This window comes from Macaca nemestrina, chromosome 16 (assembly GCF_043159975.1).
Source record: "Macaca nemestrina isolate mMacNem1 chromosome 16, mMacNem.hap1, whole genome shotgun sequence".
Classification (NCBI taxonomy): Eukaryota; Metazoa; Chordata; class Mammalia; order Primates; family Cercopithecidae; genus Macaca; species Macaca nemestrina.
This window is the reverse complement of record NC_092140.1, coordinates 40,838,450-40,862,801: the sequence shown is the minus strand read 5'-3', so window position 1 is coordinate 40,862,801 and position 24,352 is coordinate 40,838,450. Positions and strand designations below refer to the sequence as shown.

The 24,352-nt window shown below is 37.0% G+C and overlaps 1 protein-coding gene across 10 annotated transcripts in view; it reads left to right on the top strand.

The window, feature by feature from the left end:
• The window catches only part of LOC105481764 (progesterone immunomodulatory binding factor 1), a 282,457-nt gene that overhangs the window by 15,012 nt on the left and 243,093 nt on the right, over positions 1 to 24,352 (top strand). For all 10 annotated transcript variants that reach the window (XR_011614738.1, XR_003018029.2, XM_071081244.1 and 7 more), the window contains exons 4-5: positions 927 to 1,125; positions 3,466 to 3,585. Coding sequence is in view for 8 of the 10 variants with exons in the window: in XM_071081244.1 (XP_070937345.1) it covers positions 927 to 1,125; positions 3,466 to 3,585 (319 nt within the window). In the remaining 2 variants the exon portion in view is untranslated. The remainder of the gene's footprint in view (positions 1 to 926; positions 1,126 to 3,465; positions 3,586 to 24,352) is intronic.

The following is a 24,352-nucleotide window of genomic DNA, read 5'->3' as shown; positions in this document are numbered from 1 at the left end:
GTTTGTTAATGGGATTGATACAGTAGGGAAGGGGAAAATCAGTGATGTGATTTGACTGTGTCCCCACCCAAATCTCATCTTGAATTATAGCTCCCATAATTCCTACATGTCATGGGAGGGACCTGATGGGAGGTAATTGAATCATGGAGGTGGTCTTTCCCATGCTGTTCTCTTGATAGTGAATAAGTCTCACAAGATCTGATGGTTTTATAAATGGGAGTTCCCCTGCACAAGCACTCTTGTCTGCCACCATGTAAGACGTGCCTTTGCTTCTCCTTTGCCTTCCGCCATGATTGTGAGACCTCCCCTGCCACGTGGAACTCTGAGTCCATTAAACCTCTTTCCTTTATAAATTACCCAGTCTTGGGTATGTCTTTATTAGCAGCATGAGAACAGATTAATAATATCAGATTGTCCCTTCATGATCACAGTCTTTCAGTAGACAACTAACAATAATATCTGCTACATGTATTCTTTGAGAATGATGAGTATGTGCAGATTACTGTTTTCATTACCTCATTGGTTGAGTGAATACTTTATGGTGGTTCAGTGTTACCATCTTAAAGAGGTATCCTTGAAGCATCAGGATAAAAGGGAAATGAAAATTAGTAAGTAAAGTCCTTGATGTTTAACATTAAACCTTAAGCAGAAAAAATGCATAATTTTATGATTTGAATTTCTAAAGTTATTCTTTAAGAATATCAATTCTCTGTTTAGTAATTTATATGGCTACACATTTAATAATTAGTATGGAATTGTCATTTCATATTTAACTGGTTACTATGAGTAAGCATTTTGCTGGAGTAAGTAAATAATACTGTCAGGCTTCTCATTTCCTAATTTTATGTTGATATAAATAGGAAACTGTGAGAAAATTAAATCTCAAAGACTTTTTCAAAGCCTGCCATAAATTCTCTCTAATGTAGCAAATATCAAGAATTAATGAAACAAGAAATGGAAACCATTTTGTTGAGACAGAAACAACTGGAAGAGACAAATCTTCAGCTAAGAGAAAAAGCTGGAGATGTTCGTCGAAACCTGCGTGACTTTGAGTTGACAGAAGACCAATATATTAAATTAAAAGCTTTTCCTGAAGATCAGCTTTCTATTCCTGAATATGTATCTGTAAGTATCATCCATTTTTAACTATAGCATATATTTTCAGACTAAAATTTACCATTTATGTAGTAGCAATTACTTTTGAAGTACCCAATTGATACATTATTTTATGGCTATGGATGGTGAATGGTCTTGAGATCCAAATTTTAAAGGATCATGACCATTGATCTCCAAATTCAAGCATAAATAGGTTTTGAAGTTAATGACTGAATAGTCCATAGAAATGAATTATCATGAACTGGTGGTTTCTTACATTCTCAAAATGAAAAATTATAAACAACAGAGTAGTTATTGCCAGGGGTTGGTTGGGGATAGTGGGAGAGAGGAGTTGGCGTGATTATAAAGGGATAGGATGAGAAAGAACTTTGTGGTGAGAGATTGGCTCAAGATCTTGAGCTGGTTACACAAATCTGAAACAGCTAAGATTAATCAATGGCAGTGGTCTCAAATATTTTGGTGTCAGCATTCATTTACACTCTAAAAATTATTGAGGACCCCAATGTGTGTTTTTTTTATGAGCTGTGTCCATTAGTATTTACCATACTAGAATTTTAAACTAATAAATTTTTTAAACACAAGAATATATAAGTACACAATTCCATTGGCCTTAAGAGTGATAATGTCATCATATATCATGTAGCCACTGGCAAACTCCACTGAACAGTCATGAGAGAATGAAAATGAAACAGGGAAAAAATCTTAATAATTACTAGGAAAGTTGTTTTGATCTTGTGAATTTCCTGAAAGGATCTCAGAGTGGCGGGCGGGCCAGAGTCCAGAAGTCCCAAAACCATATATTGAGAACTGCTGCTTTTTAATATATAGATTTCATTTTACCCTAAGAGGCTTGAATTTTTTCATCTGTAAAAAGGAATAACAGTGCCTTTCTGTTGGGGATAATTGTAAAGACTATGACGGTGTATGTAAAATGTTTATGAGCATAGTGCTTATAAGATAGTAAACACATAAAAATGTTACCTATTGTTTTTCCTCTAGTGGTGGTTGCTATTCTTAGTTCTCATTGGGAAAAGATTTTCAGATTAGTGATGTCTGATAAAATGAAGTTCCTTTTTTGTTCAGCTGTTTTTTTTCTTTTTAAGGCTCAAATACAGTTTTTCTATCCAAAGTGTACTGTCCAAAACAAATACCTCAAATTCTGTTTTTGAGGCTTCATTTACAGTAGATATAAAGTATCACACTGGTGGCAGTTACACATATTTTTGCTGTTTGTTTTCTTAATATTCCTTCTTACATGTTTTCTTTTCACAAACAATATTATCGTTAACTAATTTAATTATATGCAGATTCTTTTTGTTGAAGGCTAATATTAAGATTTGCCTCTTACCAAATAATGGTATTCTTGTAATACAGTCATATGTTAAGGAGTTTCGGACGGCATGCCTATATGAGAAATAGCCCCTAATTACTCTCCTAATTTGCTGATGATTTCTTAGTTTTATAGGACCTTGTCAGATGGAACACTTTTTTTTCCTGAGATAGGGCAGGAAAATTCCTCTGAGAGAAGTATGTGTGGAAAGAGAGACCTGAATTAAATGGAAGTAGTGACGTGAAAGATACTTCTTGATCCATTCTGATTAGACTTCCACTGCAGGGACAGCAGTAAATAAAGCTTTGCCAAGAGCCTGGGATGAAAATAAAGAAAACGCTTTACCTCTTCATCAAGTATTTATTGAGTGCTTATCATATTTTTAGGCACTGGAAATAGAGCAGTGTATAAACCAGACAGAAATCCCTGCCCTCATGAAGCTTATGTCGAAGTGGAGCAACACAGCCATTAACTTAAAAGTTAAATATGTAGAATATCTGTTTGTCAAAGGTGCTATAGAGAAAAGAGCATGGGTGAGAAATAGGGAGTGCTACTTTAAATTTGGTAGGGAAATCAGGGAGGGCTTTAATAGTAAGGTGATATTTGGTCAGAGACCTATAGGGAGACAAGGCATGAGCCATGCATTTATATGGGGGAAGAACTTCTCTAGCAGAAGAAACAGCAAGAGCAAGACTCCTGAATATTTGTGATATGTTCCGGAAGTTTACAAGCAGATAGTGTGGAGTGAGCAGTAGTAGATGAGTAGTAATGGAGTGTCAGTAGAAGGGAGGAAGGACTGTCAAAGATAGGAAGTTATAAATCATCTGGCCCTTGAGGGAAGTTAATTGAACATTAAGGCTTGATAGAAAGTATTAGTGGCTAGGTTCCATTAATTACTGTCTTGTTGTAGTTTTGTAAGCATGTCTCTTTATTACTGATAAGTGAGAGCACTACAAATTAGCAAATTTTAATCGTAATTTGGATTTAAGACTGCTTATTAATTTAATTTCTTTTTCAAGGTTCGGTTCTATGAACTAATGAATCCATTAAGAAAGGAAATCTGTGAACTACAAGTGAAAAAGAATATCCTAGCAGAAGAATTAAGTACAAACAAAAGCCAGCTGAAACAGCTGACAGAGGTTCGTATGGTTTTGATTGCTAGTGGGAAGAAGCTTCAACTTTTTCTATAGAGTCCCTCAAGATTTGTGATAAGGAATATAAAAGTCAGTGATTGAAAAATGGGACTATGGGATGGTGACTGCTACAGTTCTTAAGTAATGGGAAGGAGGTTAAATTGGAAGTAGTCATCTTAAAAATTGACAAGACAAGTCTATGATATTGACATATCCCATAGTTGAGCTTTTATTGTTGCAAGTCATTTTTATAATCAACTGCTTTTGAAATCCTAATATGGGCTATACCTGAAAATTGCTGTATATACTCAGATGATGCATATGCATGTAAGTATTTAATAATTTGTCTCTATTTTTAACATCACTTTGTCAGGAAATTTAGGCAAGAAACAAGAAATGTAGGCCAATGTATGCAGGGGATCTCTTGCAGGTGCCATAAGAAAGAAGAAAAAGAGAATACTTTTACTTTGAACTAAAGTGCCTCATAGGTTCTGGTTTGCCTAAGACAGCTGCCATTATTCCTGTGAATAAATATTAATAGCACCCCTTTATTTTCAAAAGTATCTCAGCCTAGACAATGAATATAGTAATCCTAAATCAACATTTACATAGAAGGGTGGACTAATCATTAACTTGATTATATTATTAACCAGATATCCTAGATTACTCTTGTATTTATAGTCTGCTAACAAAAAAATAATGGTAGATTGATTCATTCTACCATGTAACAGTTGGAAATGGGTGGCTGTTTTTCTTCAAAGATTTCATTCTTCTAAAAGGAAAACACTTGTAGTTTACAAATGAGGTCTGCTGTAGTTCTCCATTACAAGTTAGCCTTGTTTGTGATATGAGATGGAGCTACTGTCCTTTTATTACTTACGTGGCTTCTTTGTCAAGTGCAGTTAACTCTCATAATATTTATTCTGAGCATGTGTACTGATACTAGCATTAACCCCAGTGATGTGCATGGTGCTGTGCTAGGTGCTTGCAGTGAACCCAAGAGAGGCAATGCCTGCCCTTCTAGAGTTTACTTTCTAGCAGGTTAGAATTAGAACATTAGATGATATTTTGACACTCTCATTTACTGTGTGACCATAACCAGGTCATATAATGTTAACTGTTCTATCAAATGGATAAAATAATACTGTTTGTTCATTTATTTAATTGCATTGCCTATGTTTCCCTTTCAGAGTAAAAACGTGATTTTAGCAAAGTTGCATACAAACATTTATGTCCTATTTTAAGGGCAGTTTTTATCAATGATATTATCCAGAAACAGATAATTATAATGTAATTTGTATTTTTAATGCTCTACTTTGCTGCACTATTAGTCCTAGAGAGAATTTACTTAAGTCTTGCCATAGAATCAATATTACAGACCAAACAAGAAGGCTCAGCTTCCTTCCTGTCCTCTGAGGAGCTGTGATATCAGCAGGAGCAATTAGAGGGGCAGATGTGCCCCCCACTCCAAACTTCAGTTGTTTTCCTTTCTTCTCTTAGCATGTCATATTGTGCAGGTAAACTGTTTTGCACATTTAGAAAGATAGTTCAATTTTTTAAAAAAATTCAACTGTAGTCAAAATAGTAGAGAACAGAGAAGGCCTCAGTTTGGCCACTTTCTAATTTTGCAGCCTTGGGCAAATCATTTATACTCTATTGCAGGATGGTTTTGGTGGTACAGGGGTTATTGGGGAAGAGGCAGTTAGACGAGGTTTTAGAGTTGGTTCTACACACCTTATAGTACCTCAGCATCCCTCAAGGACTTCTTATTGTGTAGTAGGAGGGCTGGAGGAGCTCTCTATCCTTGTTTTTATCAAGCCACCCTTTTTAAAATAACTTTAATATTTGGGATTTCTCAGCGTGATTTCTCTTGAACACAGATAACTCAGACCATCCTTAGAGTTTGTGGTTTTTCTGCTCTGTCAAGGACCTGGTACAGGTCAACTTGCCAAACACTAGGAAAAAGGTAAATATTTTTAAATAAAAATATTTTTAAATAAAAAGCAAAGCCAGTATCATTAAACAGCTTTATTTATTTATTTAAACAGGAGTCTTGCTCTGTCACCCCCGCTGGAGTGCAGTGGTGCCATCTTTGCTCATTGCAACCTCCACCTCCTGGGTTCAAGTGATTCTTGTGCTTCAGCCTCCCAAGTAGCTGGGCTTACAGGCATGTGTCACCACGCCTGGCTAATTTATGTATTTTTAGTAGAGATAGAATTTCGCCATTTTGGCCAGACGGGTCTGGAACTCCTGGCCTCAAGAGATCCACCGCCTCAAGAGATTGGCCTCCCAAAGTGCTGGGATTATAGGCGTGAGCCACCGCACCTGGCCAAACAGGATGTAGTAAACAATAAATAGTAGTACTCAATATTAAAATAAATGTCACATATTCTGGAGTTTATTTTTTGAAATGGTTCATTAAATTATTTACTGCTATTTATTTGAGGAATTAAAAGACAGTTTCTCGTCTCTGCAACATAACAATTAAAAAAAAAATTCAACTGTAGTCAAAATAGTAGAGAACACAGTCCTGTCTCCCATCTTAACAGCTTCTCCCTCCGTAAAATAGGGATGATAACACGTAATACCTACCACACGTCATTATTATAAAGAATGAAATTCTTTCAATAAATGTTTATCCTGCATTTACTATACGGCATGCATTATTCTTGGTACTTGGGATACCTTGTTAAACAAAGCAGTAATCCCTGCTATCATGGAGTTTATATTTTTAAAGGATATCTGTGAGATGTGTATTGTATTTTAAAAGGGAAAGCAAACAATAGCAAATCATGTAGTGTGACAGAAGTTGATAAATGCAATAGAAAAAAGAAAAAAATAGTTCAAGATAAGGCGAATTGAGTGCTATATGGAGAGCAGGGAAGAGAGCATTGTCAGAATTGTATAAGGTTGGCTAGTAGGTCTCATTAAGCAGCGTGTAGAAGTTTACAAAGCCTTGAGGAAGTGAGAGAGAGAACAAGGCTGTCTTCCTTGAGACAGCTCAGGGAAGAGCTTCTAGATAGCAGGAACAGCCAATGCAAAGGCAAGAGGGTACTTTGGTATTTGTGGAAGATTGAGGAGCGTAATATGACTGGTATGCTTGAAGGGAGGAGGAGAATAGTTGTAGTTAAGATCAGAGAGGTAATGAGTCTGTTGAGGTCATCATACAGACTTCGATTTTAACCTTAAAAGAAATGAAAAGTTGCAGGATTTTGGAAAGAGGTCTGACATAATCTGACATATACAGTTGACTGTTGAACAACATGGGTTTGAACTGTGTAGGTTTATTTACACATTTTTTTTTTCAATAGATATACTGGAAAATTTTTTGGAAGTTTGTGACAATTTGAAAAAACTCACATATGAACTATGTAGCCTAGAAATATAGAAAAAATTTAAGAAAAAGTTATGTAATGAATGCATAAAATACATGTAGGTACTATATTTTATCATTTACTACCATAAAATTTACACAGATCTATTATCAAAAGTTAAAATTTATCAAAGCATGCATACAAACACACCTTACATGGTGCTATTTTCAGTAGAAACAAATGAAACAAATGTAAAGATGCAGTCTTAAGTCATAACTGCATAAAATTAACTGTAGTACATACTTTACTACTGCAATAATTTCTTAGCATCCTCCTGGCTATTCTGGTAGACTCAAGGGTTTGGGATATCCGCTTAAAACACTGTATGATGCTAATCATCCCCACGTGAGCAGTTCTCCAGTAAAATGTGAATCACAATAAAAAGTGATTTCTTGCAGTTCTGGCATATTATTTTTCGTCATGTTTAGTGCAGGACTGTAAGCCTTGGATAACACCATGGGAACCATACGAAGTGTCACCAGTGATGCTGGAAGAGCTCTCAAGCAGCAGAGAAAATTTATGACATTGTAAGAAAAAGTTAAATTGCTTAAATTGCAGATTGAGGTCTGCACCTGTTGGGTTGCCCTTTGGACAGACCATTAATCTTGTAAACAGATTATGTAAAACTTAGAGCATCCATAATACAGTACAGTTCTGTAAATGTATTTTCTGAGGATTTTTTAAAAATATTCTTTCTCTAGCTTTTATTGTAAGAATACAGTATATAGTACATATAATATAGAAAATATTTGCTAATAGACTATATTATAGTAAGACTTCCAGTCAACAGTAGGCTATTTGTAGTTAAGTTTTCAGTGAGTTAAAAGTTACACATGGATTTTTTTTTGACTGTATGGGAGTTGGTACCCCAACCCCTATATCGTTCAAGAGTCAAGTCTATTTAAAGTATCATTCTAGTTGGTACATAGTAGACCGTCAACAAATGTTTCATTTATTGAATTTCTTTTAATGAGTATTTTAAAACTTTCCTATTGTCCTGGATAATGTTTTTTAAAGAAAGTTCTCTCCTGAGAATAGACTGTAGAGCTGTAAGTATGGAAACAGAGAAACTTGTTAAGAGGTTGTTGTAATCTAGGTGAGAGATTATTGTGTTTCAGATCCAGATGGTAGCAAGGGAAGTGGTAGATTCTGGATTTATATTAAAAGTGGAGCCAATAGAAAAAAGGTAGAGTCATGAATTGGATGGAGGATGTTAAAGAAAGATAGGAGTCAAATTAACTCTGAAAAATGTTGGTTTGAATAACTGGAAGGATAGATTTCTGTTCAGCTGAGATGGGTAGATTGTGAATGAGGCTGACTTGAGTGCAAAAGAGTGTGGATCTTAGACATGTTGAGTTTGAGAGATCTGTTAGATGTACAGTCAAAGATATGTGGATGTACAGGTGGTGAACTTTAGAAGATAAACATTCAAGAGTCATCAGCATAAAGATGACATTTAAAGCCAAGATGAGATTACCAAAGGAGAGTGAGTGCAGAGAAGAGAAGACGACCACAGCTTGAGCTCCAGGGCACTTCAACATTGCAATGTGGGAGAGAGAAGGAGGAGTTACCAGTGAAATAGGGAAATTAAGAGAATTTTATGTCCGGGAAATCAAAGGGCAAAAGTTTGTCAAGGAAAAGAGAGTGACTAGCTGTTTCAAATGCTGTTGATAGGTACAGTTAGATGAAGACTAAGAATTGACACTGTGTTTAACAAGGTCATTGAAAACCTTGTCAGGAGTAGTTCTGGAGGAGGGATAGGGTCAACAGTTTGATTACAGTGTTTGAGAGTGAATGGAGGAAATGAATTGGACATAGAGTATAGACAACTCTTTCTGAGTAACACTACTGTGTAGAGGAACAAAGAGAGTTGGCAATTACAGGAAACATGGAGTCAGGGAAGGCTTGTTTTTTGTTTTTTTGTTTTTTTCCTTAAGATAGGAGAGATCACAACTGATGTATTTAAAATCACATTGTAACCGTAAGAATTTTCTCATTGTCCACAACAGCAGAAGGACATTCATGTAATTGTTAACCAATAATGTAGGCAGTACTGTTGGATACCCAGTTATAACTATGTTTAAGGCTCCCCACTTTAGTATCCATGTAATAAAAAGAGCCTTTTTTTATTATAATACATGTTTCTGTAATTATGATATTTGGGGAAACTATTAGAACACTGGGGTGTTTGTTGATTGAATTACTCCTAATTAATTCTGTGGGACTTTCTTAATATCTAGATAGTGGTTTAAAAAATAATAATTTAGTGAAGTGAGATAATTTATCTCTTTTTTTTTTTTTTTTTGTTGAGACGGAGTCTCGCTCTGTCGCCCGGGCTGGAGTGCAGTGGCCGGATCTCAGCTCACTGCAAGCTCCGCCTCCCGGGTTTACGCCATTCTCCTGCCTCAGCCTCCCGTGTAGCTGGGACTACAGGCGCCCGCCACCTCGCCCGGCTAATTTTTTGTATTTTTAGTAGAGACGGGGTTTCACCGTGTTAGCCAGGATGGTCTCGATCTCCTGACCTCGTGATCCGCCCGTCTCAGCCTCCCAAAGTGCTGGGATTACAGGCTTGAGCCGCCGCGCCCGGCCGATAATTTATCTCTTAATAGCTAGAGTTTTAATTATGTCACAAAAAGTTGAATTTCGATTTAAAAAACAACTGAAGAATATATTTGTAAGTGGGTAAGGAAGATAGAGAATGTTATGATCACTAGAGGAGGGTTTACAAAAAGATCTGGGTTATTTAAATGGGGCTGGGGGAAGTTGAAGAGGTGATTGGACACTGTCAGGTTACTGAGGTTCAGTTGTCATCAGTGAGAACCATTGTCTCTAGGACTTTTAAAACTAATCACAAACCCCTAATTTATGAAAGTGCTAAATGAAATTGTCAGTTTTTCAGTTGAAGGTTTCTGTTTTTTCTCTTGTTACTTGGAATGTTCTTATCTGAGTGTTTTTTACCCAGTGGTATTTCATGTTTCTTTCCTCTTCAGTCTGTGGGCTGTGTATATATACTTACTGTTGGCCTGAAGCAGACAATAAAAACACAGAAATGCCCATTATATCCAAAGGAAGTAGCAAGAAAATTTCGACTTTTCCAATGGTGTCATTAATTTTAAGTTTCTTGACCCAAAAGAGTAAATTTTCCTTTTAACTATAATAGGAGAAAAAGTAATATATTTTCCTCACCCATTGCGAGGTTTATGGCTGAGACCCCAATAATAAAAGAGTAACAAGAGAAAAGCATAACAAATGTATATATAAATTTATATGTATAATTTAATATAAATTTTACGTGACATGGGAGCCTTCAGAAATGAGAATTAAAAGACCCGGGGAAAATGTATTTTTGTGGATAGTCATGCATAAGTATGATTGGAAGACAAAAGAGTATGATCTGATGGTAATCAACTGGGAGAATTTAGCAAGGCTTGTTTGTTCACATTCTTCTTGGCCTGTGTGTGTGACATTCCTTCCCATTGGGTATAGGGCGGGACACCTGTCACCTTAGGGGAGAGGGGAGGGAGAAAGAGAGTGACCTTCCTAGGTTTGATGACCTGCCTCAAGGGAGAAAGGGGAAAGGGAAATTTTATTTCTGTGGCCCACTTCAAGAGAGATGGGTTGGGAGAAGGTCAGGGAGACCACCCTGTTTCTGCAGTTTTCTTAATTTTCCTTCAGGTTAAAATACTCAGTATGCCAGGGTGCCATGTTTCAAGGTGTCTGTTCTAAGTCCTTACAGAGGAATGAATATTTTATTTTGTAGTGAGTAAATCGAAAATATATCCAGTGAAAATGTGTTCACTGATTCTAAGTTTTCCTAAATTTGACAAATAAAAGGAAGTGTTACGTTGTTCAATAAGCGGTAAGATACACTGCCATAGTATGTTTTGGGAGAAGGTCCATGGTATTAGTAGCTGCAACCACTATAAAGTTACTAGATTTTTTTTTTTTTGAGTCAGACTCACGCTCTTGTCACCTAGGCTGCAGTGCAGTGGTATAATCACGCCTCACTGCAACCTTTGCTTTCCGGGTTCAAGCGATTCTCCTGCCTCAGCCTCCCAAGTAGCTGGGATTACAGGCGCCCGCCACCACACCCGGCTGTTTTTTTTGAGATGGAGTCTTGCTCTGTCGCCCAGGCTGGCGTACAGTGGCGCAATCTTGGCTCACTGCAAACTCTGCCTCCCAGGTTCACGCCATTCTCCTACCTCGACCTCCTGAGTACCTGGGACGACAGGCACAGGCCACCATGCCCGGCTAATTTTTTGTATTTTTAGTAGAGACGGAGTTTCACCATGTTAGCCTGGATGGTCTCGATCTCCTGACCTCGTGATCCGCCTGCCTCGGCCTCCCAAAGTGTTGGGATTACAGGTGTGAGCCAACACGCCCGGTGTGAAGTTACTAATTTTTAATAAGACATGATCCACATTTTTCATATGACATTCAAAAGATCTTCATAAAGTGATTCAACAAATATTTTATTCTTCAGCTTATACTTATCTAAGGTTGGATATCTTAAGATAAGCAACATTATTCTTATTAATGACTTTATGTAATTTTAAAGTTGGATACAACATACGCTTTTGGAAAAAAACATGACTGGATGGTGTTCACCCAAGAATTCTAAGGGACTTAAAGGATGAACCTGAAACTGCAGCACATGTGTAATACTGTTACCAAATATAGCACTTGAAGTAGGTGTAATTGCTTGAAAGCTGGTAAATTGCCTGCCTGACTCTAGAAACTAAGGACCTCCACATTTACAAACTGATAAAAGCACACTTTTATGCTTACTGAGCTTGTGTAATGCATGAAGATTAGGATCAGTGAATACTTAGGCAAGTTAAACCTGCAGGGGAAGGTCAACAGAGTAGTATAAATGGACAAATTATATTTCACCTGTATATAAAGAGAAAATAGAGAACAAATTACATGGACTTTCAAAAAGCCATTGACAGGGTTTTTAATTCTAGTTTTTAAAAATTGGCAGACTTTAAAAATTACAGTGAATAACGTAACATTAAATTTACTACATTAACCATTTTCATGTATACAATTCAGTAGTGTTAAGTATACTGACATTGTTGTGCAACAGATCTTCAGTACTTTTGTATGTTGCAACACTGAAAACTGTACCCACTAGACACTAATTCTCCCTCTCCCCTCTCCCTAGTCATTGGTAACCATTTTTTAACTTTGTTTCTATGATTTTGATTAGATTCTTCATATGAGTAGGATCCTAGAGTGTTTGCCTCTTTGTGATTGGTTTCAATTAGCATAATGTCCTCAAGGTTTATCCATGTTGTAGCATGTGACAGAATTTTCTTTCTTTTTTTTTTATTGTACTTTAAGTTCTGGGGTACATATGCACAACGTGCAGGTATTGTTACGTAGGTGTACTCCTGCCATGGTGGTTTGCTGCACCCATCAACCCGTCATCTACATTAGGTATTTCCCTTGATGCTATCCCTCCCGTAGCCCCCCACCCATTGGCAGGCCCCAGTATGTGATGTTCCCCTCCCTGTGTCCAAGTGTTCTCATTGTTCAACTCCCACTTATGAGTAAGGACATGTGGTGTTTGGTTTTCTGTCCTTGGGATGGTTTGCTAAGAATAATGGTTTCTAGCTTCATCCATGTCCCTGCAAAGGACATGAACTCATCGTTTTTTATGGCTGCATAGTATTCCGTGGCATATATGTGCCACATTTTCTTTAGTCTATCATTGATGGGCATATGGGTTGGTTCCAAGTCTTTGCTATTGTGAACAGTGCCGCAGTAAACATACGTGTGCATGTGTCTTTATAGTAGCATGATTTATAATCCTTTGGGTATATACCCAGTAATGGAATTGCTGGGTCAGGTGGTATTTCTAGTTCTAGATCCTTGAGGAATCACCACGCTGTCTTCCACAATTGTCTGTCACAATTAGGTTGAACTAATTTATGCTCTTTTTTTTTCTTCTTTTTTAAGTTTGCGTAATGTTCCATTGTGTGTATATACCACATTTGCTTTATCCATTCATCTATAAATAGATTTCTGAATTGCTTCTACCTCTTGGGAGAAATGGACAGACTTTGTAAGAAGTGTTACCATGAATTCTCAGGGAATTGTTTTCTCTTTAGTAGTTGAAGGATAAGAGCCAAAAAAAAAAAAAAGGAATAAAAAAGAACTAAATGAAAAACAAAAATAGAAGTATTCTTCAGATAGAACTGTTAAGTCCAATCTTATTCATTATTTAACATTTTAATACATTTATTGGGCTGGGCACAGTGGCTCTCGCCTGTAATCTCAGCACTTTGAGAGGCCAAGGTGGGCAGATCACCTGATGTCAAGAGTTTGAGACTAGCCTGGTTAATATGGTAAAACTCCGTCTCTCCTAAAAATACATAAATTAGTCAGGTGTGGTGGCAAACACGTGTAGTCCCAGCTACTCAGGAGACTAAGGCAGGAGAATCGCTTGATCCCAGGAGGCGGAGGTTGCAGTGAGCCAAGATTGTGCCACTGCACTCCAACCTAGGCAACAGAGCAAGACTCTGTCTCCAAAAAAAAAAAAAAAAAAAAAAAAATTTAATACATTTATTGATGAGGAAGCACAAAGTATAATCTCAAGTTTGTAAAGTTTTTCTGAGCAGTAGAACAATAGACTAGTAGGGCAAATTGGAGGAAGATCTCAAAAGGTAAGTGGACTGATTATAAATGAATGTGTTTTCTTTTTAATAACTATCAGTCAGCTTATATTCCCTAAATTAGCATGTTCAAAATTGATCACCTGCCCCAGAGTGTAATTTTTTTTGCCATTTTATTATAGAAATTTTCAAATATAACTTGAATTTTACAATGACACCAGTACATTTATCACTAAATTTCTGCCATTAACATTTTTATTGTATTTGTTTTATCAAATATCTCTCCATCTAGCCATCTGCCAGTCACATTTAATTTTATGAGAAAATGCTGAACTTTTTTTCCATTTGTCAGTAATTTCTTCGTTTTAATTACTGAGTGATGTTACATTGAATGGCTCTAGTTATTTACCGTTTGATGGGCATTTTGAGTTATTTCCAATTCAGAGACTTTACAAACAAAGCTCTGAGAACATTTGAGTAGGGTTTTTTGTGTGGACATGTTTTTGTTTCTCTTAAGTACTTAAGTGTGGAATTTTTTACTTCTAGAATTTCAGTTTGGTTATTTATTACAGCTTTTATTTATCTGCTGTTTGTTTACTTATTATGAACATATTTTCCTTTATACCACTGAGAATTGTTAAAATAGGAGCTTTAAAATTCTTGTCTGCTAATTCCAAACACTGGGTCACCTTGGAGTTGATCTCTGTTGATTGCCTTTTCTTTGAGAAATGAGTCACATGTTCCTCTTTCCTCAGATGTCAAGTAACTTAAAATTGTTCAGACCATTAAGTAAATGTAGATGAGAACATTGTGACTATTATGTTGTTGAGACGCTGCATTTTATGTACCTCTAAACAGTGGTGATGTTTTTGTTTTAGCAGGAAATTACTTCGTTGTACTCAAACAGCATACATACTCTGTCTATTGGGCAGCAGTTCAAATTTCAGTTCAATTTTTTTGGTCTTAGTAGGGCTGCTTAGAGTCTGTCCTACACATGTGTTGTTTAGAGGGTAGCCAGATACTCAGGCAGAAATTACCCAAAGAATTCAGTTTCCCCTCTCTGGCTGTCTGAAATTTCCTCCTCATTTAGAGCAGCTGCAGTTCCCGTAAACTCTGTCTTCTGATTCTCCAACCTAGAAAGACCAAAGATTTTCTGATGCACCTTGATCCATCCAACCTGGCACAGAATGGGACTGGCCTCAGGCTAAGCGCTACTAAACAAAAACAAAAAATACTAGGAAACTCACCTAAATGCTGAAAATGATAGCAATAATGACAATTCCATAGTGGTTTACTAAGAGAAACTAAGGTATTTGTTAGGCATATCTCAGAGTTTTGAGACCGGCAATTAAGAAAACAAACTTTCCATTTTGCTTTAAAAGTTTATTCTCTACAGAAAGTTCATGAATCTGGGGGAAAAAAAATTATTCTCAATCTTTCCATTTTACTTTATGGATCTCTTATCCAAAATGGTCTTAATTTTTTTCACCACTTGGTGGCAGTGTATGTCCATCTTTTTTTTTTTTTACTTAAACCTGTTGGGGGCTATTTGGAAATTCTGGTTATTTTTGACTTAGAGACCCAAAGCTTTACATTTAGTTACCTTATTTTAATTTATATTCATTATTTCATATAAAATGCCTGCAATCAACCAGATAGTATTTTTTTCTAGTAAAATTTAATATATTTAGAACTTGGAGAATGGAGTATCAAAACAAAAATTTGTGTTCCATAATATGTATTCAGATATATCTCAGTTATTGCACTAATTTCATAATTATGCCTACCAGAAATGTTGAGAATTTTAAATTCTGTTTAAACCAAAAACATTCAGGATTTTAAATTCTGTTAAAGCCACATTAAATCATTAAAGCCACACAATTACACAGTTAATTTGACTCTGCTTTTGTTTGTGTGAGATGAAAACTGTTAAAGAAATTTAATAGAAGGTTTTTTTTTTGAGGGGTGGGGGTTGGGGGGAGACGGAGTTTCGCTCTTGCCCAGGCTGGAGTGCAATGGCATGATTTTGGCTCACTGCAACCTCTGCCTCCCGGGTTTAAGCGATTCTCCTGCCTCAGCCTCCTGAGTAGCTGGGAGTACAGGCATGCGCTACCATGCCTGGCTAATTTTTGTATTTTTAGTAGAGGGGAATTCACCATGTTGGTCAGGCTGGTCTTGAACTCCTAACCTCAAGTGATCCTCCCACCTTGGCCTCTCTAAGTATTGGGATTACAGGCGTGAGCCACTGCACTTGGCCAGAATGTGATTCTTGACCTTTAAAAAGAAATTACTCTTTCTGAAGTGGCAGTTTTAGTGGATTTCTGGGATTTCCTTTTGTAATTTTTTCCAGATCTTTAGTTAGTTGGAAATAACGTCTAGATACTATTATAACACTGGAAAATAGGGCTCATCTTTTACTTCAAGTCTGGAGTTTATTTACAAGTGCCAGTAATGTAGTTTAATTCTAGCATATTTTGAGCTATATTATGTATATGATCTTGTGTATGGTACTTTATGTTTGTAAAAGTGCTTATAGATAACTTTATTTCCTACTTATGAATTTTCTCTATTAGCAGGTCAAAATTTTGGTTGATCACATGCAACTCAGCTGTGTGTTGCTGTTTTGCCATTATAGAGTTAGTTCAGTATGCTTTTTCATTTCAAAAAGATGTCATGTTAGAGATATAGTGTAAGGCATTAGTGAGTCCACACTTAATAAAATTATTACATTTCATGAGGAAATGGTGAAATATTTTTCTCTTATGAGAACTTTAGTAACTAGGAAGCAAGAAGAGTTTTGTCAAGATAACTTCCTTGTTTTGAAACTTACATTCTTTAAAAAATTCTGCAAGATTATCTTGAGGTTCATCTTAAGTATTCATGCGTAATTCAGTGAATTTTATTTGTATGAAAATCAGTTATTTCATTGATGAAACATTTGTTTATTAAAATTTTTATATTTTAGGGGGTATTAACTGTTTTCTGAGATTTCTTTTTATCTTATCCAAGTGATGAGCTTAAAGTTTCTTTATAAGGTACATCTTTATGAAGATACCCATCAGTTATAATTATACTAGAATGCTTAACAGATTTATTAGTAAACGGTGATAGATTTGCCTCTTTATATTAAATTTAAAGTGCATAAGCACTGCTTAAAATTTAGATTCATAGCCACCGACATGGGTTCTATTTTGGTCTGAGGTGGAACTAAAAACATCAATTTTTTTTTTTTTTGAGACAGAGTCTCGTTCTGTTGCCCAGGCTGGAGTGCAGTGGCATGATCTCAGCTCACTGCAAGCGCCGCCTCCCGGGTTCACGCCATTCTCCTGCCTCAGCCTCTCGATTAGCTGGGACTACAGGTGCCCGCCACCATGCCCGGCTAATTTTTTGTATTTTTTTAGTAGAGACGGGGTTTCACTGTGGTTAGCCGGGATAGTATTGATCTCCTGACCTCATGCTCCACCTGCCTCGGCCTCCCAAAGTGCTGGGATTACAGGTGTGAGCCACTGCTTTCTGGCCAGAACCTCAATTTTTAATAAACAACCCAAGATTCTAATGTGGCAGGTTCATGGATCATGACTACAAATCATTTTTTAAAGTTATTTTTGTTAACTTTTTGAGATTTAAAAATAACCTTAAATTTTTAATTATATTTCACGATTTGAAATTTATATATTGACTGGGCTCCATGAGTCATGCCTGTAATCCCAGCACTCTGGGAGCCTGACGTGGGTGGATCGCCTGAGGTCAGGAGTTCAAAAACAGCCTGAACATCGTGAAACCCCGTCTCTACTAAAATAGAAAAGTCACCTGGGTGTGGTGGCAGGCACCTGTAGTCCCAGCTACTTGGGAGGCTGAGGCAGGAGAATCACTTGAACCCAGGAGGTGGAGATTCAGTGAGCCGAGATCGCACCATTGCTCTCCAGCCTGGGTGACAGAACGAAACTCCGTCTCAAAAAAAAAAGAGAGAGAGAAATGTATATATTAATGCCATTTCTTGCCTCCAATATAAAATTAATATATTTTAATGTATTTAACAAATTCAAGAATATAATTGGAGTCATACACTATTATGTTACAACTTGGACTTACTAAAATCCATCTCTTGCCTATACCTCTAAAATCTCTAAAAAATTGCTCCTTCACAAACCTGTTAGGTTTTTACAAATAACACAAATGACTTATGGATAAAAGTGCATGAGGGGAAAAAATTCATGGGAAAGCTAAAATGAATGCAATTTTAAGTATGACATTATTGGGAAGAAGCTTCATTTAGCTGATTGTTTTATACATGCCGTATGAAGAGACGTAATCTTTTAAAGAGTAATGAGACTTTTTTTGTCCTTTGCTACTGTGTGTATAATCTTTAGTAAATCTAGGAGCTTTTAAATTTTAGGGGCATCGTTTTGAAGGGCTTATTGGGTTTTGAGATGAAATTTTGAACCCAGTGGCCAAAAGGGTGTATCACTACATTATGGCAGGGGAAAACTCAGGAGGAAACTTAACCAAATACCTTGGTTTAAATCCAGAGATACCATGATAACTTCGTTCTCTTGATCTGCATAGTGTTTCTCAAGCCAGATTCCACAGATATGTTTTGGAGTATCTAAGAGTTCTTTCTGATAATTTTTAATTTTATGATTTAATTTTTTTAATGACCTCAGAAATTAATAGATGCATATGATGGTTCATCACGATGAGTAATTTATAATAGAGTACTATCACTATGATGTCATTGCCCATGTTTGCATTTAATTTTGTCATGGCATTAGCACCACAGATGACAGTTTAATAAAGCAGTAGTCAACTGTCCAGGCACAGTAGCTCACGGCTGTAATCCTAGCACTTTGGGAGGCCGAGTCAGGAGGGTTGCTTGAGCTCAGGAGTTCTAGACCACCCTGCCCAACCTGGTGAAACCCTGTCTCTACCAAAAATACAAAATCTCCAGCCTGACCAACATGGTAAAACCCTATCTGTATTGAAAAATACAAAAAACTAGCTGGGTGTGGTGGTGCAGGCCTGTAGTCCTAGCTACTCGGGAGGATGAGGTGAGAGAATTGCTTGAACCTGGGAGGCAGAGGTTGCAGTGAGCCAAGATTGTGCCACTGCACTCCAGCCTGGGTGACAGAATGAGACCCTGTCTCAAAAAACTACCAAAAAAAAAAACCCCAAAACCAAAAACTTCGCCCGGTGTCGTGGCTCACATCTGTGATCCCAGGTAGGAGGATTGCTTGAGCCTGGGGTAGGGGTGGGGGAGCAGAGGTTGCAGTGAGCCAAGATTGCACCACTGTATTCCAGCCTGTGTGACAAGGTGAGACTCCACCTCAAAAAAAAGAAAAAGAAAAGAAAAAAAGAAAAATAAGAAAGAAATAGCCATCAACTTAATTTGTAGGTTAGGTATTTCAGCCAGATAAAGGCCAGGTGCTATCATGCATTGCTATGAATAAAAGTTTCACAGTTCAAATAGAGAAAAATGATGGCAATATAGTCATCACACTACTGAGCATAGTCTTGCCAAACTCAAAATTAAATGAACTCCTGCTAATTTTACTGTTTTAATGTTAAATTATATAGTCAACATTACTGAATAGAATAAGATTGCTGTTTAGGCTTAGTTGAAAGGAGGAAGTAAAGGAATTCTAGGGGATGAAAATGTGAATGCATTTCATTTTTTCTTTCTTTTCCAGTTCAAATTATCCCTCTCTCAGCTGTCTTCTGGCAGGCAGCTGGATCTGAGTGGAAGTCTTGGGCTTTGGGAAAGCTAGTGTTCCAGTTACATATTGCTGCATAACAAAATCACCCTAAAACTTGCTGTCTCAAAATAATTTATTTGTCACAGCTCTGAAGGTTGTTAGGTTCAGCTGAGTTTTTCTTACTTCACTGAGACTGGGGTCATCTGAAGTCTTTAGTCACCGGTTTGGAGCCAGGATGATATGACCAAAACATCACTCCCTTTCCATTTGACCTCTTCATGTGATCAGTTTGGGCGTCCTTCAACATGGCAGTCTCAGGGCATGGCGGCTGGCCTCCTCCAAAGCAAGCATTCAAGAAACTCAGACGAAACTTAAAGACTTCTTAGGATGTAACTTCAAAATCCCAGAAAATTGCTTCTCCCACATTCTTTTGGTTAAGCAGATCATTAAGAGGAATAGACGCACTTCTTAATTAGAAAATAGCTTCCTGCATACAAGGGAAGAAGTCGATAGAGACCGTCTTGGAGATAGGCTACCAAAATTTGAGATTTCTCTCCCCTGACTTGAGTGAAAGCCTAGAAAATGTGAGAGAGCCCCAAGCAAGGGCAGAACAGATTGTCAGCAGAGCTCGGCCTATACAAATCTGTGGATTACTCCCTTTACTCCTCACCCCAAATAAGGTGGATAAAGTCTCCTTTGCCTCCAACAGGTGAGGGAATGGATGTACAGTGTTCTGTTAAAAGAAGGACTCTCACATTGACCTTCAAACCAAGCCCATCTCTATTTGTTTATAGGAAATATGCTTAATGCAAATTGATAAAGATTGAAAAATGGGCCAGGTGCGGTGGCTCACGCCTGTAATCCCAGCACTCTGGGAGGCTGAGGCGGATGGATCACCTGAGGTCTGGAGTTCGAGACCAACCTGGCCAACATGGTGAACCCCGTCTCTACTAAAAATACAAAAATTAGCTGGGCGTGGTGGCAGGTGCCTGTAATCCCAGCTACTTGGGAGGCTGAGGCAGGAGAATTGCTTGAACCCAGGAGGTGGAGGTTGCATTGGGCTGAGATTGCACCACTGCACTCCAGCCTAGGTGACAAAGCAAGACTCTGTCTCAAAAAAAAAAAAGAAAAATAATTACTTAAATAATTTTAAGAAAAAAATTATATAATAAATTTTAAGTACAGATTATATAGTTTCTATTTTTTATCATAATTTAGTGAAACCAGAGATAAAAGGTGAGGAGGAATAAACTTAACGTGGCAATTAGAAACATATCTTTTGGATCAAACAGGAAAGAAAAACTGAAAGCAATTAAAATGAGAACATTTTTGGATCAAAATTCTTAGACACATTTAAAGGAAAGGAAATCTTTAAAAAGATTTAAAGGAAAGGAAATCTTTAGATTTGCCAAAGGAAAATCTATAGCCTTGAAATGCCTTTATTATTTAAAAACAGATAAAAAATAAAGATGTAGTACTCATCTTGAGAAAGCTGGAAAAAGATAAGTAGAAGTAAGGTGTTTGGAATTAATTGACATGAAGTAAGGGAAAATACATACAATTCTGTGGCAATAAGCTTGAAAACAGAAAGGAAAGTGATTGTGCCAACAAAATATAGTTTACTAAAATTGACAGAAGTGAGAACTTGAATTAGAACAGTTACCATAGAGGTATTACAAAAATGAGTAAAAGTGTACAACTGATAAAATTACCAGCAGGTTCACAGATAGATTACCCCAAATGGGTTCACAGTTGATTTAAAAAGAGACAGCTAGTTCCACTTACTTATACTCTACCAACTATTGAAAAAGAAATTTTGAGAAAGAGACTTCAAAAGCAAAATAAAACATTAAGGCCAATTTTACTGACTACTACAGATGTAAAAATTTGAAATAAAATGTTAACAAATGAACTTTACCGTTGTATCAAAAGAATAATACTTATGATTAAACAGAATATATTCCAGCACAGAAAGCATAATCCATTGCATCAGCAAATTAAGGGGGAATAGCTTCATGAACATATGGACATATCAGATGCAACAGCAATTAGTGTTGAACACTTAAGATTTTATCGCTTTCTTCATATGAGCTTGTTACCTTATGAATGAAATATTTCCCCCCACATTCATCTCTAGCAAGAAAATAAATTGATTCATATGAAGAAAACGAAAATCTTGAAACATGGAAGCATCATAACGTAAGTAAGACAAGCTCATTAAAATAGCAATTTTTATGATTAACATATTAATCAAATGTAGTTAAGTTATAGTCTCATTTTTTTCCTGATAATTTGTAGGCGTTGTTGGAGGGAAGAAGTGTGGTATAGGACTTTATCCTTTCTATCAACTTTGTTAATACTTTTTAATTTTTATTGATCTGTATTTCCAGACAAGCTCTCAGTCTGTCATTCAGGCGGGAGTGCAGTGGCATGATTACACCTCACTGCAGCCTTGAACTGCTGGGCTTAAGCCATTCTCCCACATCAGCCGCTTGAGTAGCTGGGACTACAGGCATGTACCATCACACTGTTACTACTGTTAAGGCTTATCTCAGTTACTCAAAAGGCATGGGAAACCATACTTTTCTTGCATTGATAAATTTGGGGGTTAATAAGTGATACTTTTAAGATAGTTTAGCAACTTGGTCTCTTTAACATTAAGACTTAAATTTGTTTGGTTCAAACATATTTGGGTCAATGCCTGTTGAGAAGCCAGTATTTCAAATTTGTTATGGTAGTTTGCTGAATAAAATGTTGGCTATAAAAGTTGCCTCCCAGTACATCAGTGTAGCATTTTGCAGTGGTGGAGTCTGCTAGACCCATGAGCTAGGGGGTGATGTCTTAATACTCGTAATAGAGTGTGTAATACAATAATGACCACATAAAAATAAATGAGCCAGTGAATCAGTGTACACACTCTGCAGAAGCATCAGGTAAATCCAGAAAAGTTGACTTGCTAGAGCAATAAGTAGGAGAGACAGAATCTGAACCCATGTTTGTTATTCCAATCTAGGGTCCACCACGTGTGATGAAAGTTACCTTTCTTCATTCTTGAGTTTTGTTGGGCGTGGTGGCTCACGCCTATAATCCCACTTTGGGAGGCTGTAATCGCAGCACTTTCAGGGCTGAGGCGGGCGGATTCCTTGAGTCCAGGAGTTCAAGACTACTCTGGACAACATGGCAAAACCCTTTCTCTACTAAAAATACAAAAAACTAACCGAGCATGGTGGCATGCCTGTAGTCGCAGCTACTCGGGAGGCTGAGTTGGGAGGATCATCTGAGCTTGGGAGGTTGAGGCTGCAGTAAGCCGAGATTGTGCCAGTGCCCTCCAGCCTGGGCAACAGAGTGAGACCCTGTCTCAAAAAAAAAAAAAAAAAATTACGGAATTATTTTTTTCTTTAAAAAAAAAAAAAGCCTCGGCCAGGCGCAGTGGCTCACGCTTGTAATCCTAACACTTTGGGAGGCCGAGGCGGGTGGATCACGAGGTCAGGAGACCGAGGAGACCATCCTGGCTAACACGGTGAAACCCTGTCTCTACTAAAATAGAAAACATTAGCCGGGCGTGGTGTCAGGCACCTGTAGTAATCGGGAGGCTGAGGCAGGAGAATGGCATGAACCCGGGAGGCGGAGCTTGCACTGAACCGAGATCACGCCACCGCACTCCAGCCTGAGCGACAGAGCAAGACTGTGTCTCAAAAAAAAAGGCCTTAAATATTTATTTGAATTCACATTTATTCAAATGGATATAGTTGAAATTTTAGCATGTAATAGGAATTGTTAAGATTTTCATTTTAACGCATAGTAGACTTTACCACTTCAGATTTTGTCTGTCGTTAGAAGTCAAAATTCTTTTTGAAAAATTTCTTGAAGATCTCAACTATGACAAGAGTTGTCTCTGGCAGCAAAACAGACTTCATTGTGACTTCAAGGGACAGCCTATAGCAGTCAAAACTTAATTAAGTTTCTTGTTCTTTTGAGTATTTAATTGCTTGGATTATTGATAATGTGAAACTTGAGGGAATTCTGACAAGTGAATTCTTAGTTTTCCAGAATAGCTAACCAACTGTTTCTTACCATTCACTGAACTGTTGTCCAATGTAAACTGCTTCAGATTTGAACCTTAAGGTAAATGTCACTATATCCTATTTCCAATTTCCGTAGTTGTCCTCCACACAGGCAGGAGTTCTTCATTTATTAAAGATTTATTTTGAGACATAGGTTACTGCTTTCTTCTCAGTTTACATCATGGGAGAGACAAAAGACTTCAATGAAGTTTAGAAATTCATTACATCCATAGTAATTGCCTTTTATTGAGAACAGACATTGAGACTTGACTGTTATTGGCCCATTTACTATGATGTAGAAATTTTCTGTTAGAAAGGGCTGATGACTGGAAATTTTATGTGTCTATTTCTTTATGTTTGAAAAGTTTACTTTTTTTGCTTCTTTTGTTTTAGTCTATTTAATGTCCTCTTTTGTTCCTCTTCTTCCGCAGACATTAATTGCAAACCTTCTATGTAATAGGCAGAGTATTAGTTACTAGGATTATAGAAAACTTCCTTAAAGTTTTCCTTATGATGTGGGAGACAAGTAATGGCTGCCCACAGCACATGTGATACATTTTTCTGACAGGTAAGAATCAGGTGTTGTGAAAAAAATAGGATAAACTCTAGGTTAGAGCTGGAGCTTAGTCTTCCCACAAGCGTTGATGCTAAGCTCAAGCCACGGAAGGATGCAGAGGAGGATACAAAATAGTCTTTTCTACTCTCCATAGCTTTAACCACGGTTCTACGTAGTCATGGGGTTTATTTTGAGGGAAGATGCTAGTTTTCCTGTTTCCAATGCTATGTCTTACTCTATTTTAATTGCTCACAATAAGTGCAGGAGATTTTTAAATTCAAAATACAAAAGTAATAATTTTATTTAAGGGGAAATTTTCCAGTTGAAAAATTGTAAATAAAGTGCTGGTCGAATATATGCATTTCTATACTGCGCTTATACTTGCTTCTGTTTATACTTGCACATGGTATTTATATTTAAAGAAGATTTATAAATATATACATATATGATATATATGCTATATATA